We start from the raw sequence: 15319 nt of genomic DNA, 5'->3' as shown, positions 1-15319 counted from the left end.
GAGGATGAAGAGGAGTTGGTAAGACTATAACTTAACCATACTGCTGGCATAATCAAATTGCGAAGATTGTGGCTAGGTTACCCAAGATAATTATTGTACACAGACTCCGAAGTATTTTCCCAAGAAATTTGCTCATAGTAGTAGACTCTACTGAACCCAAAAGCTGTTTCCATAGAGATTTGCATGTCCAACTTTTATAATTGAAATACTTCACACGCTCTGCTAGCATAGTGGCGAGCATAGCAGCTTTCCAAATTATGCTTTACATTTGTAATGCACTTAGCACTTTCAGACAGTGTTCTAGTTTGCTGTCTGTTGCTGTGATAAAAACCATGACTAAGAGCGACTTGAGGGAGAAAGGATTTATTTCACCTTACATCTCATCGTCAGTCTTGAAGAGGAGTCAGAGTAATAATTCAAGGCAGGAACCTAGAGGCAGGAACTGAAGCAGAGGTCATGGAGGAATGCTCTTACTGGCTTGCTCCCTATGGATTGCTCAGTTTGCTTTTATTTTTAGATTTAAAAATTATTTTATGTGTATGAGTGTATGCATGTATGTATATGCACCAGTGTGTACCTGGTGCCCAAGAAGGTCAGAAGAGGGCTTTGGATCCTCTGAGACCAGAGTTACAGACGGTTGTGAGCCACCATGTGAGTACTGGAAATCAAGCCCAGGTCCTCTGCAATGGCAACAAGTACTCTTTTCTTTTCTTTTTTCTTTTTTTTTGTTTTTTTCGAGACAGGGTTTCTCTGTGTAGCTTTGGAGCCTGTCCTGGAACTCACTGTGTAGCCCAGGCTGGCCTCGAACTCACAGCGATCTGCCTGGCTCTGCCTCCCGAGTGCTGGGATCAAAGGCATGCACCACTACCGCCCGGCTGCAACAAGTGCTCTTAACCACAAAACCAACACTTCAGCTTTCAGTCTGCTTTCTTATATACATAAGTACCACTTTCCCAGGGATGACACCGCCCGTAGTGGTCTGGGCTTTCCCACAACAGCCATCAATTGAGAAAAAGTCCACTCGACATGCCCACAGGCCAGGCGTATGGAGGCAATTCCTCAGCTGAGGCTCCTCATTCCTAGATCACTACATCTTGCATCCTGTTGACAAAACAATAGCAGAACCCCAACCAGTGCAGATAATCTCATTTGGAAACATCCCTATACTTAGTAAATTATCTCAGCCAGTTTATGAAGTCAGCAGGTGTAAGAAGAATGTTACCACCTTCATTGTATAGATTATCAAATGGAGGCACAGTCACATGGAAGGTTAAAGAGCCAGGTAACTACAGAGCTAGGATTTGACTCGGAGTCCTTTGATTCTTGGCCTGCTCTTTTAAATTCTGTAGCTCTGACGTGGTTTATAACCCTGTGTCTGTATGCCAAGCTAGTCTGTAGTTATTAGCAATATTAGAATTCTAATATATTCTGTAGTCAGAAAAAAGGAGTTCATTATTTACCATGTTCATTATTTATCTTTTACATTTAATTGGATGTTACAGAACAACTTGACATGAGTCATTTCTCTCCTTCCACGTTACGGGTCCCAGGGATTGAACTCAGGTCATTGAGCCTGATGGCAAGCACCTTTACCCACTCAGCCATCTTGACGACCCACCACATTCTTTCTTTGCTGTTTCCTGGTTCATTTCTTCTAGGACTCACGTCTTCTGAGGTGATATTTGAGTGGGTGGTTGGGATAGCAAAAGCGGAGAAGTATGAAGGGATTTGAAAGGTTATTTTCTGTGCATGCTGGGACAGAAGCTTAGTTTAGCTCCTTGTTTATAAGAATAACTCCCACTTTCTTTGGAGAACTATTAGAGGCTCAAACTAGAGAAAGTGCCGGTTCTATTGTATGAGATTTGTCGGAAGCTGAGAAGCCAAGCAGTGCTTTGACTGAGATGTGAAAATAGCCTGTTATTGTTGATTTTGCCCTGCAGAACATTGCTTTATGCTAAGTGTTATTTATAATAGAACTTGAGAAACGTGTTTTCTTGTCTGACTGCTTCAGGGCCGATTACCGAGGCTATTGGCAAGAGAACTTGTCAGGACTGAGTCTTTGCTTGACTCCTGATTTCGTGTTCTGGGCAGGAGGAGCTCTGTGTTCAGAAGGTGACCTTGAGGGACTTTTTCACTAAAGGCCCTGGAGCAGTCTGTGAATTGACCTCACTCTATTTCCAGGAAAGGTAAGCCTGGGGCAGCCAGACAGGAAATAGAGGCTGACGGCTTGCCATAGCCTGGGTTTGTGCTTTGCTGATGGTGGGCTACTGAGAGTGGAGGCCCACAGGCTAGTTAGACCTGGCTTTCATACACTAGCCACATCTGGGAACCCAGGCTGGAATAGGAAAGTGAAGTGGGGGTATGGTAGCTTTAAACTTCTCAAAATCTAAACAAAAACTATAAAATGAGAGTGTGCACATGTACCTCCCTCCATCCCTCAAGAATGGAACTCATTACAGAAGTCCCAGAGCTGTGGCCAGCAAGCTGTGTCTTCCAGCTGAGAGGCTTGGGATGCCCCTTCCAACCAAGCAGTAAGAGGTAGAAAGTTCTGTCATTCTACAATGCTGTCTTCCTTTATTCTTTCCTAGCACCATGACCCGTTGCAGTCATGAGCAGTCCCCCTACCAGCTCCTGTTTGGGGAACCCCACATCTTTGAAGATCTTCTGGGTTTGAAGATCCGCATCTCTCCAGATGCCTTCTTCCAGATTAATACTGCTGGTGCAGAATTGCTGTATCAGACCATTGGGGAACTGAGTGGAGTGGACTCCAATACCATCCTCCTTGACATTTGCTGCGGAACAGGCAAGCAGCAGCCCTAGGAAGTCTATGTGTTGTCTAGCTCTCAGAAGCCATCTACCCAGAACTTAGGGCCTTTTTAAGGATAGCAGGGGAGAGTGTTGATGGTCTAAATATAACCATGTTGGTTTAAAACACAAAAATGATTTCTTCTTATTTCTTACTTCTCCAGGTGTGATTGGCCTTTCTCTGGCTCAGCGTGCATCCCAGGTCCTTGGCATCGAGCTGGTGGAGCAGGCAGTAGAGGATGCCAGGTGGACTGCAGCCTTCAATGGTACCTAGATCAGATTCTGGGGAGAAATGGAAGACATGTAGTTGAGGGGCTGCAGATGTAGCTCAGTGGCAGACTGCTTACTTAGCATGTGTGAGACCCAGGGGTCCATTACCAGCCTGCAGAATCAAACAAATAGAAATGCAGTTGTTTCTGTGCAAAGGGAGGCAGACTGTATCCCCAGTTATAGGGAGGCAGAGTTCTAGAGTAGCCACAGTTGGATCTTGATGTTTTCTAGGAAGGGTCTTCATAATTTTCTTTTTTTCATTCTATAGAGAGCCCAAGGGAAGTACAAGCCTAGTTGGTAGGAAGGGAAATGATAAAATGTTGAACATAATAAGAACATGCTTTACATAAACTCTGAGCATCACAGCCTAATACAATAGGTTTCAAACTTAGAATATTGGCCTGGCATTGGGGTGAACACCTTTAATTCCAGCACTTGGGAGGCAGAGGCAGGTGGATTTCTGTGTGTTCAAGGCCAGCCTGGTCTATTTAGGGAGTTCAAAGCCAGCTGGGGCTACATGGTGAGCCCCAAATAAAACAAATTACAAATTTTTAAATAGAACCTTTTGTTTAAATAAAATGACAATTTGCAATATGGAAAATAGTTTTCCTTTCCTTTATTCTACTTCCAGACAATTCTTTTATCTATTAATTTATTTTTCTGTGCAGCCTAGACTGGCCTTGAATGCCTTATATCTTTCTTTGCTTCCCAAGTGCTAGGATTACAGATGTGTGCCAACATGCCCAACTTCCAGACAGTTCTCGAGGCACCAAGTGGAAACGAGTGATGGATGAGGAAGAGCACTCGAATGAAAGTCAAGGTTTTGTTGTGGTGTAGGTACTTCCATGCTGTGTGTCTAGTTACTTCAGATGGAGGGCTCATTCAGACTTTCCAAGGGAGAGCACTTGTAGCAGTACTTTCTTTGTACCAAGAGCCTTTCTTTTTTTGCTATTTAGAGGTACACTGGAGCCACAGGGAATGGCGGGACCCTGGCTGCTATATGGTTTTCAAAAACTGACACTTCCCGCTTGTTGGGCTCAAGTTATGTCCCATGATGCTCTTCCACAGGTGTCTCCAACTGTGAGTTTCATGCTGGTAGAGCAGAGAAGATTTTGCCACAGTTGTTGAAGTCGCAGAAAGATGAGAAGTTAACTGTTGCTGTGGTGAACCCTGCCCGTGCTGGACTGCGTAAGGAGGGAGGGCAACTTGGGTGTTCCCATGATGTCCACCATCTTTATTCCCATACCAGGCTAAGGGGCTCCCTATGAGGTAGCCCTGAAGCGGCTTCACCTCCATTCCTTAGCAGTCCTGAGTGCTGCTCAGCGTGAACTTTGGAGTAATAGACTTCGATGGATTAAGTGTATTAACAAGGTGTTTACTCCTTCAGATTACCAAGTGGTGCAAGCCATTCGGAACTGCAGGGCCATCCACAGGCTAGTTTTTGTTTCCTGCAAGCCGCATGGTGAAAGCACAAGGAACTTCGTTGAGTGAGTCTCGGATTGTTTTTCAATGTTATTTTTCCATGAGCGGGGGATTTGGCTCAGTTGGGGGACTAACTGTCTATCATTCATGACACCCTGGGTTTGATCTTCAGCACCACATACAACTGAGCAGGGTGGTAGAGGCAGGAGGATCTTAGAAGTTCAAGATCATCCTTGGATATGTAGTGAGTTGAGATTGAAGCCGGTGTGGGATAAGCAAGACCCAGTCTCATTAAAAAAAAAAAAAGCAAAAAACCAAAATTATTTTTCCTAAAAATCATAGCAGTCTATGCTTTCTATGTACAGTTTGGAAAAAGTATAGAAACATAAAGAAAAAAATTATACTTTATTTTTATTTTTTGTTTTATTTTGTTTTGTTTTGTTTTTTGAGACAGGGTCTCACCTTGTAGCTCTAGTGTAGGTCTACAATTCACTCTGTAGACTGGGCCGGCCTCGAACTCACAGAAATCCACCTGCCTCTGCCTCCCGAGTGCTGGGATTGCAGGCATGCATCACTACACTCAGCTCAGTATACCACTTTCAAAATAAGTTTTCTTTTTTTTAAAATTATATGTATGAACTTGCATAAGTTATGTGCATCTCATATTCACACAAACCCATGCAGGCCAGAAGAGATGGTTGATCCCCTGGAACTGGAGTTTCAGTCACTTGTGAGATACCATGTGGATGTTTTGAACCAAACTTGGGTCCTTTGTAAGAACAGTTGGTACTCTTTACTGAGCCATTTCTCCAGCCCCTGATTACATCACTTTTAATAATTAATTATAGGGACTTGTCTAGGGTAAGACAAAGCAGGTATTCACTTTGAGTACAAATTTTAAAGAGGGTACCAAGGATAGGCTGATTTAATTCCCTTTGGGCTATTCCAAGAAGTGGTTCAGACGGGTCATATGGTAGACTTATTTCCATCTCCACCAGCAGTGTTTAAAAGTTCCCTTTTCTCCGTGTCCTTGTCAGTATGTTATTTTGTGTCTTTTTATTTTTGGTAGTGTTTTGGTTTTTGGTTAAATTTGAATCAATTTATCCATGTCAGTGACACGGAGACAGAGTTATGTCTGCCCAAGCTTCTGTGTAGAGGTCAGAAGACAGCTTTTGGGGCTTGCTTTGTCCTTCTTTCCACCTTGGGTGCCAGGGAGCAAACTTAAGTCCCGAGACTTCTGCTTTTACCTGCTGAGCCATCTTGCCGGCCTGTGTATATTTGTTTTGAGACGAGGATTCATATAGCCAAGGCTGGCCCTGAACTCACAGTTCTCCTGTCTCTACCTCCCAAGTCCTAGGATTTTAGGTGTGTGCCACTAAACCCACCTCTTTCTTCTTTAAAAATATTTTTATAGTTATTTATTTATTTGGGGGTTGTGTGTTTGTGTGTGTATGTGTACCTCAGTATACACATGGAGGTCAGAGGACTTGGGTTGTCAGGGTTGGTGGCAAGTGTGTTTACCCATGGAGCCATCTTGCCAGTCCCTAACTCCTTTTTAACCTTAACCATTCTAACAGGGAAGAAACAATACTTGGTTGTGTCTTTTTAAAGTTTTAAATTGTTTTCTCATGACTGGTCAACGTGTGGAAAATAAGTGTTTAGAATGCTTTGCTTAGCCACAGGTAGGACATCTGCATCACCCCACCAAGGCTTAGGGACCACTGCAAAAGAGAGGTTAGAAAGATGATACGAGCCAGAGTTCAGGGAGGAACTGGGAGAAACAGGCTGTCCTGGACATGCCAGGCCCACTGCCCTCATGAACTCACAGCAGCTGTGGCTGCCTGCACACGACCTGCCCCCGATCAAACCAGCCAGCATTCTAGCCTGGACCGGGGAGGGGCTCCTGAACCCTTCCCCTATATGAGGAGCTGTTGACAGTTGACGGCTGTTGGGGGAAGGAGAGCCAGTTTTCTGTGGGGGTGTGGTCCCTGGTGGGTTGAACATGCTCTAGTGGATGGTCCCTTGTGTATATGGGCAGCCCAGATTGGACTTGATGGGTAATTACAAGAAGGATATGAAGTTGGGAGGGGGTGAGGGGGTGAGGGGTGGCAATGAGAAGAGTTATGGGGAGGAGTAGGGAGGCTGAATAGGAGAAGAATATATTTTATGTGTATATGAAATTGTCACAGGCTTAATATAAATATTTTATTTTAAAAAGAATTTTAAAAGCCAGATGTTGTGGTGCCTTTTTATAATGTCAGCTCTTAGGCAGAGACAGGAAGATTATGGGTTTGATATCAGCCACATAATGAGATCCTGTCTCAAAAACTAATATGAAAAAACAACCCAGCGGGTTGGAGAGATGGCTCAGAGGTTAAGAGCACTGGCTGCTTTTCCAAAGGAACTGGGTTCAATTCCCAGCACCCACATGGCAGCTCCCAGGTTTCTATAACTCCAGTTCCAAGGGATCTGGCACCCTCACACAGACATACATGTAGGCAAAACACCAATGCACGTAAAATAAAAATAAATAATTTAAAAAAGCTTATAAAAGAAACAACAACAACCCAGCTAGGTGTTGTGGTGCAGGCGTTTAATCTGAGCACTCGGGAGGGCAGAGGCAGGCAAATCTCTCTTGAGTTTTTGGCCACTCTGTTCTACATAGTGAGTTCCAGGCCAGGCATGAATACATAGTGAGACCTTGTCTCAGAAAACACCATATATCAGTGAACTGTAAAACAAAATGAAAGATACGGCAAATAAATGTTATTGTGAAAAAATAGGTAAGTAAACCTAGTCAAGAACATAAAAGGGTAAAAACACAAACATATAGCCATAAATAATAAAGCAGAATAACTACAGATTTGAAGAATTTGTTTCACTTTTTTTTTCTTTTTTCTTTTTTTTTTTTAAAGATTTATTTATTATGTATACAGTGTTCTGTCTGCAGGCCAGAAGAGGGCGCCAGATCTCATTACAAATAGTTGTGAGCCACCATGTGGTTGCTGGGAATTGAACTCAGGACCTCAAGAATAGCAGGCAGTGCTCTTAACCTCTGAGCCATCTCTCCAGCCCCACTTTTTTTTTTTAAGACAAGGTCTCACTATGTAGGTCTGCGTGGCTAGGAACTCACTACATAGACCAGGCTGGCTTTGATCTTATGGCAGTCCTCCTATTTCTTCCTGCCAAGTGCTGGGGTAACAGGTGTATATCAGCACACTCAGATGTTTTTCCCAATTGCAAGAGGTACTCTTAGAGCTTGCTTTAAAAATATCTGAACACCTACATGAAGTCTGATTTTTCTGGGAAAATACAAATGGCCAAGGTTAATTCTAGAAAACAAGGTAAGTGCTGGAGAGATTAGTGAGCAGAGAAAAAAAATGAAGATCTCCCACTCAAGATGGGCGCAGTGATGTGTGTATCTGTAATCCCAGTACTCAGGGAACTAAGCCAGGAGGGAAGCCAGGAATTTAAGGTAAAGCTGGGTTACGTAGTGACTTAGAGGTCAGCCTGTGCTACATAGTGAGACTACTATCTCATCCAGTCAGAGGGCGGGGGCGGGGGGTGGGGTGGGGGGTGGTGGGGGGTGGAGCTTCTAACTCAAAGAAAATTAGGCTCGGTCTCTCCATCGTATTTGCTTGTCTGTTTCTGCACAATTACTCTTCCATTTTTTATTTTGAATATGACATGAAGATGGTATATCTTATCAGTGGGTAAAAATGCACTCGGGAGGCAGAGCCAGGCGGATCTCTGAGTTAGAGGCCAGCCTGGTCTCCAAAGCGAGTTCCAGGAAAGGCGCAAAGCTACACAGAGAAACCCTGTCTCGAAAAAACAAAAACAACAACAACAACAAAAAAAAACCAACAAAAATGGACTATTAGTAAATTGTGATTGACAGCTGTATAGACACTGAAAAAGTTGGATTTATATCTAGACTAAGTTAGAATAAATTATAAGTGGGTTAAAGACTTAAATGTAAGAAATGGGAACCTATAAATGTACTCTAGAAAACCATAGGATTTCTTTATTATTATCCTGTGCTTTTTAACTGAAAATTCAGAAGATATAGAATAAAAGGCAATTATTTATTAATTTTTTGTTTAGCATGCAAAGAAATTGGTTTTATTGTCACTTTAAAGAATATTTTGGGGGCTGGAGAGTTGGCTCAGTGGTTAAGAGCACTGGCTGCTCTTCCTGAGGTCCTGAGTTCAATTCCTAGCAACCAAATGGTGGTTTACAACCATCTATAGTGGGATCTGATGCCCTCTTTGGCACAAAGAATATTTTGTTTGTTTTTTACATTTATTTATGAGCGGGGAGGGGCACTTGTGGGAATTCGTTTTCTCCTTCCACTGTGCATCCTAAGAATCAAACTCAGGCCATCAGACTTTGCAGCAAGCACCTTTACCAGCTGAGCTATTTCAGCAGCCCTGATTTATTGGTTTTTTTGTTTATTTCATTGTGACACTTTCATCCATGTCTCATATGCTTTGTTCTTATGCACTCCTTCACCTTTTTTTTTATTTCATTAGGACCCTTTCCTTCCCCAACATTGTCCCCATTCTGTCTACCCCCACCACACACATACACAGACATACACATAGACATATACACAGACACAAAATCATGTGATATGTGTCTTTCTGACTCTTCCTTGGGAATGTCATAATTTTATTTGTCTTGAGAGATGAATGAAATTCCATTTGTGTAAGTACCACACTTACATGTGCGTATGTGAAAGCCAGAGGTCAACACTGAGTCTCTTTCCTCTTTTACTTTGCACCTTATTTTGTCTTTTTTCTGTGCAAATGTGTGGAGGCCAGAGGACAACTTGGAAGAGTTGCTTCTCTCCTACCATGTGGATCCTGGGGACCAAATTCAGGCCACCGGGCTTGGTGGCAAGCCCCTTTATCTACTGAGCCACCTCAGTGGCCCTCCATCTTCTTTGCTGAGACAGGGTCACTGAGTCTGAAGCTTGTTGTTTAAGCTAGACTCACTGGCCAGTGAGTCCCTGATATCTGCCTTTCTCTATCTTCTGACCCTCAGCACTAAGGTTACAGACCTGTGCTACCACCAAGCTCTTGCATGGGTGCTGTGGACCCATGCGTATGTCCTCATCGATGCATGACAAGCACTTGTCTGTTGACTTATCTTCCCAGCCCTGCATCACATTTGAAACTACTGATCTCTTCATAAGCATCTAGACCGTTTCTGCTTCAGAGCTCTTGTGATTAAAGCTGCAGGTAACATGGGTGTACATGTGTTTCTGTAATATGCTGACTTTGAATCCTTTAGGTATACACCCAGGAGTGGTATAGCTGTGTCATATGGTAGTTCTGTTTTTAACTTTATTTTGGGAGAAACTTCCACATTGATTTCCACAGTAGCTTTACCAATTTATATGCCTACTTTCAGTAAGTAAGGGTACCACATCCTCACCAGCATTTATTTGTTGCCATTTGTTTCCCTATTGTTAGTTATTATGACTGGGGTAAGATAGAATCTCAGAGCAGTTTAAAATTTACATTTTCCTGATGGCAAGGATGTTGAGCGCTTTTTCAAATATTTATCGGCTATTTATATTTCTTCAAGAACTATCAGTTAAATTCATCAAATGATATTATATAAAAAATACTAAAATGATACTACATAAGATGCAATAATTTGTTTCTAACTATGGGAATTTTTATATTTAAAAAAAAGATTTATTTTATGTGTATGAGTGTTTGCCTATGTGCCCAAGGAAGCTAGAAGAAGAGGGTGTTGGATCCTCTGGAACTTGAGTTACAGATGGTCATGAGCTGTCATGTGGGTGCTGGGAACCTTACCCAGATCCTCTGCAAAGGCAGACATCACTCTTAAATGCTGAGCCATCTCTTCAGCCCTGGAAATATTTTCTAAGAAGTTAATCATTCAGTGATTTTATTATGTGCACATCATGGGGAATAATTACATACAAGAAGATGGCTACACTATTGCTAAACTAATCTTACAGGACTCCTGTTTATCTATGCAGTGTCTACCTTCATTATATTATACCATTCAAAGACATGAATTCAAAACGTATAATAGAACTAAGCCAGGAGTGGTGATAAATGTCTATAAACCTAGCACTTCAGAGGTAGAGGCAAGAGGAGATCAGCAGTTTAAGGGTCATCCATCCTTGGCTACATAGTAAGTTTGAGGCCAGCCTGGGCTACTTGAGGGTTTATCTCAATAAAATAAAAACAAAACATCAAAAAATGTATTATAGAACTAAATGTGAGAGTGAAAGCTGAAACTGGAATTTTTAGAAGAAAACATTTAAAATCTTCATGACCTTGGGTTGGGCAAAGTCTTCTTTAATATGGTATCAAAAGCCCAAAGGAAAAATATTAAAATCAAGACAAAACAAAAAACCCTTTTTTTTATTGCAAATGTTACCACCCAGAAAGTGAAAAGACACCCATGGAATGGGAGAAGATACGGCTTGGTATCCAGTGGCCAGACACAAAAGATCACATATTAGGTCAGATGTAGCAACATACATCTGTAACCCCACCTCAGTGCTGGGAGGCAGAGACAGGTGGATCCCAGGCCAGCCAACTAGCCAACTGATGAGCTCTAGGTTGAGACCCTGTCTCAAAAATTAAGATGGAGAGCGGTTGAGGAAGACATCTGAACATCAACCCCTGGCTTGCACATGTGCCTCTTTGAGCAAGTGTACCCTCACACACAAATATAAACCACACACACACACACACACACACACACACACACACACACACACACACACACAGAATATATGAATATTAAATGATTCTTTTTATAGAAAATGCCAAGAATAGACAAGTCTATAGAAACAGAAAGGTTTGTGGCTCCCTAGAGCTACTGTGTTTGGGAGTCAAATGAGAGATATGGCTGTTAAGTGGTACATAGGATCTTACTGGGCTAATGAAAATGTCCCAAAATTGCTGATAGTGGCAAGTGCATGCTCTGAATATACTAACAACCACTGAACTGTATAAATGGGTGTACTATATGGTATTGAATAATGTTTCAATAAAAGTATGGAGAAAAATCTGGAACTTTTACATAACAGAAAGTACCATAAGCAATTTCACTTACGGAAACCATTTTCAGTAAATATTACAGAACCTTTTCTCAGTCTGTAATCAAGCCCTAGAGGTCAATAAGAAACAGGAAAACTGCACAGTTGCAAAACTAACAGAGCATATGCAAAGGAAGTATTATAAATGTGTTCATGCATTGTGAGATGATGCTGCCTCCCCCATGAAAATAGAAATATAAGCTGGATGCTTTAATCCCAGCACTCAGGGCCTCTTAGTACTCAGCCACCCTGGTCTACAGAGTGAGTTCCAGGACAGCCAGGGCTACATAGAAAGACTATGTCAGGAGAAACAGAGAGAATGGAAATGAGAGTTGAAAGTATATTGAAATTAGGCTTGGTGGCACATGCCTGTAATCCAGCACTCAGGATAATGAGACAGTAGGATTATGAGTTTGAGAGCAATTTGAGCTACATAGAAACAGCCTGTCTAAAACCTGTAACAAAGTACATTGAGATACCCCCCCCTCTCTCTGTGTACATACACATAAATGCACATGAATTTTTACAATACATAAAAAACATTTGAGAATTTCATAGATACACACAGCACATTTTGATCATATTCAACCTGTTACCCCACACCAGCTCCTTCTAGACCCATGTTCTCTTTTTATAAATAACCCACTGAGTCCAATTAATGCTGCCTTATGCTCATGGCATGGTGCTGTCCACTGGCAACCTACCAGGGGCCACATCCCTACAGAAACACTTTTAGCATTCCAAACTGTGAAAAATACAAAAGTTTGATAATGCACTGTTGACATTATGGGGACATTAGAAATAGAAAATGTTGCTGCTATAAATTGAGCACTAATCAGTACAAGTTGGTATCATCCCTTTGGAAGTAAATTTAGCAATGTAGATTAAAATTTTAAATATGTGCATACTTGATGACCCAGAATTACATGCCTTAATTAAAAATATTTCATTTGATTTTGTGTGTATGAGTGTTTTGCCTGCATGTATGTCTACACCACTTGCCTGGTCTCACAGAGGGCAGAAAAGGGCATCAGATCTAGAACTGGAGTTGGAGACGGTTGTGAGCTGCACAGTAGGTGCTGTGAATTGGACCTGGGTCCTCTGGAAGAGCAGCCAGTTTTCTTAATCACTCTGCCATCTTTTCAGCTCCCATTCCACAGATTTTTATCCTGCAGGTCACTTCCAAACGTAAAATGACATAAAATTGGTTACTGTAATTATTTTAACATCAAAAGAGAAAATATTCCAAAAGTCATCAGAAGAGAACTAGATAAATTATGATCTATCCATAAGAGAGAAGACTATACACCACTATGTAAAAAAATACAATGTACTGATAATGGAAAATCTTGACAATATGCTAGTTTTCAGCAGCTTTATGGAGATCTTCTTCGTAATTCATACAATTTTACCAGTTAAAAAAATATACTTCATGGGGCTGTAGAGATGGTTCAGTGGTTAAGAGCATTTGCTGCTCTTGCAGGGGACCAGGTTTGGTCCGAGCACCTACATGGTGGCTCACAGCCTTCTGTAATTGTTGGGTACAGTGGTGGCACATGCCTTTAATCTCAACCTGTGAGTCAGTGACAGGCATATCTCTGTGAGTTTGAGGCCAGCCTGGTTTGCATACTGAATTCTAGGACAACCAGGACTACATAATGAGACCATGTCTTCAAAAAATAAAATAGATTTAAAAGTAGTTAAAATTTGTGTTACATATATTTTACCAAAATAAAAAATAGGAAATCATTAAAATTATTTCCATTTTTCCTAAAATGAAAACTTCCTAGTTTTCCAAAGTTAGCCTGTTAAAATGTGCTTAAAGAAACTAAATGATTAAAAATATATAAATTATGACATGTCAAAACCCTTCAAGACCAATTCGGGAGGATCAGTCGCCCTCTTCTGGCCTATGTGGGTACTGCACACATGATGCACAGACACATACATACAGGCAAAACACCCATACACATGAACTGAAATTAATCTCTTTTTCAATTTAAAATAGATTCTTTTCTCATCCAGTATGTCCTGATTATAGTTTCCCCTCTCCTCCCAGTTCCTCCCTTCCTCCCCTCCTATCCAGATTCACTTCCTTCCTGTCTCATTAGAAAAGAGCAGACTTATAAGAGATAACAACAAAACATGGCAAAGTAAAATAAGAAAAGGATGAAGCAAAAACTGTTATCAATATGTGCATACTTGATGACCCAGAATTACATGCCTTAATTAAAAATATTTCATTTGATTTTGTGTGTATGAGTGTTTTGCCTGCATGTATGTCTACACCACTTGCCTGGTCTCACAGAGGGCAGAAAAGGGCATCAGATCTAGAACTGGAGTTGGAGACGGTTGTGAGCTGCACAGTAGGTGCTGTGAATTGGACCTGGGTCCTCTGGAAGAGCAGCCAGTTTTCTTAATCACTCTGCCATCTTTTCAGCTCCCATTCCACAGATTTTTATCCTGCAGGTCACTTCCAAACGTAAAATGACATAAAATTGGTTACTGTAATTATTTTAACATCAAAAGAGAAAATATTCCAAAAGTCATCAGAAGAGAACTAGATAAATTATGATCTATCCATAAGAGAAGGAAAAGTCTGAAGAGCAGGTGCAGGACTCAGCGACCCATTCGATCTCACAGTGAAGAGCTCCATAAAAAATACTAAGCTAATAGCTATAACATATACTCAAAGGACCTGGTGCAGACCCATGTAGGCCCTGTGCTTGCTGCTTCAGTCTGTGAGTTCACATGCACCTTGCTTAGTTGATTCAGAGGGCCTTGTTCTCCTGGTGTCCTCCATCCCCTCTGATATACATACATGCAGGCAAAACACCCATATACATAAACCAAAATAAATCTCTCTTCTTTTCCGAGACAGTGTTTCTCTGTGTAACAGCCCTGGCTGTCCTCGAACTCACAGAGATCCACCTGTTTTTGCGTCCTGAGTGCTGGAAAAGCGTGCACCACCACTTCCTGGCCATCTTTTCTTTAAGTATACAGTTCAGTGAGTTTTGCTTGGTTCGTTTTCAGCCATCATCACCATCTAAATCCAGACTATTTTTGTCTTCTGAAAAAACACTGTACCTTTTAGCATCTCTGCCTAGCTCCACCCCTCCTGTCTGACCGTAGGCAACCTGTAACGTGTCTTCTATCTATAGATTTACCTGGCATCTCATTGAACTGAATTGTGTCATATATTCTGTGGTTCTTTGCATCTTCTTTCACTTAGCATAGTGTATGTGATGTTCATCTGTGTTTAAACATTTATTAGTCCTTCATTTTCTTTTTGGCCTTCAAAGGGAATAATATTGTATTGTATGTATATATTGTCTTTCACTTATCTGCTCATGGGTTGATGGCTTTTATAATAATGTTGCAATGAATATTCATGTGCAAGTTTTTCCTTTCATTTCTCTTTGAGAAAGACCTAGGAGGGGAATTGCTGGGCCATATGGTAACTAGTTTAACCTTTTGAGGAACCTCAGTTGGTTTTCCAAACAGCTGCCCTATTGTACTAACAGTAGTATACGAGCATTCCACTTTCTCTCTATTTCTTCTGTATCTTCACCAAGTCTTGTTATTGGCTTTTTTAAAAAAATCTATTTTGCGGTGCTGACAAGGAAGCCAGGACCACTTTTGTGCTAGTCAGGTATTCTTCCAGTGAGGTATAGCCTAAGATCTGGTTGATGCCTTTTTTTTCCCCTTAAAATGCCAGTTCATGGAAAGTAG

At 41.4% G+C, this 15319-nt stretch overlaps 1 protein-coding gene across 1 annotated transcript in view; it reads left to right on the top strand.

Moving 5' to 3' along the window:
- The window catches only part of Trmt2b (tRNA methyltransferase 2 homolog B), a 122460-nt gene that overhangs the window by 26988 nt on the left and 80153 nt on the right, over positions 1-15319 (top strand). Inside the window, 5 exon segments of the mRNA XM_052748949.1 lie at positions 2069-2186; positions 2589-2803; positions 2970-3071; positions 4144-4263; positions 4463-4562. Of these exon segments, the coding sequence (XP_052604909.1) occupies positions 2069-2186; positions 2589-2803; positions 2970-3071; positions 4144-4263; positions 4463-4562 (655 nt within the window).

This window comes from Peromyscus californicus, unplaced genomic scaffold (assembly GCF_007827085.1).
Source record: "Peromyscus californicus insignis strain IS unplaced genomic scaffold, ASM782708v3 Scaffold_10__1_contigs__length_136768540, whole genome shotgun sequence".
Taxonomy (NCBI): Eukaryota; Metazoa; Chordata; class Mammalia; order Rodentia; family Cricetidae; genus Peromyscus; species Peromyscus californicus.
Note: the sequence above shows the minus strand (reverse complement) of the source record. Positions and strands in the feature narration are given on the sequence as shown.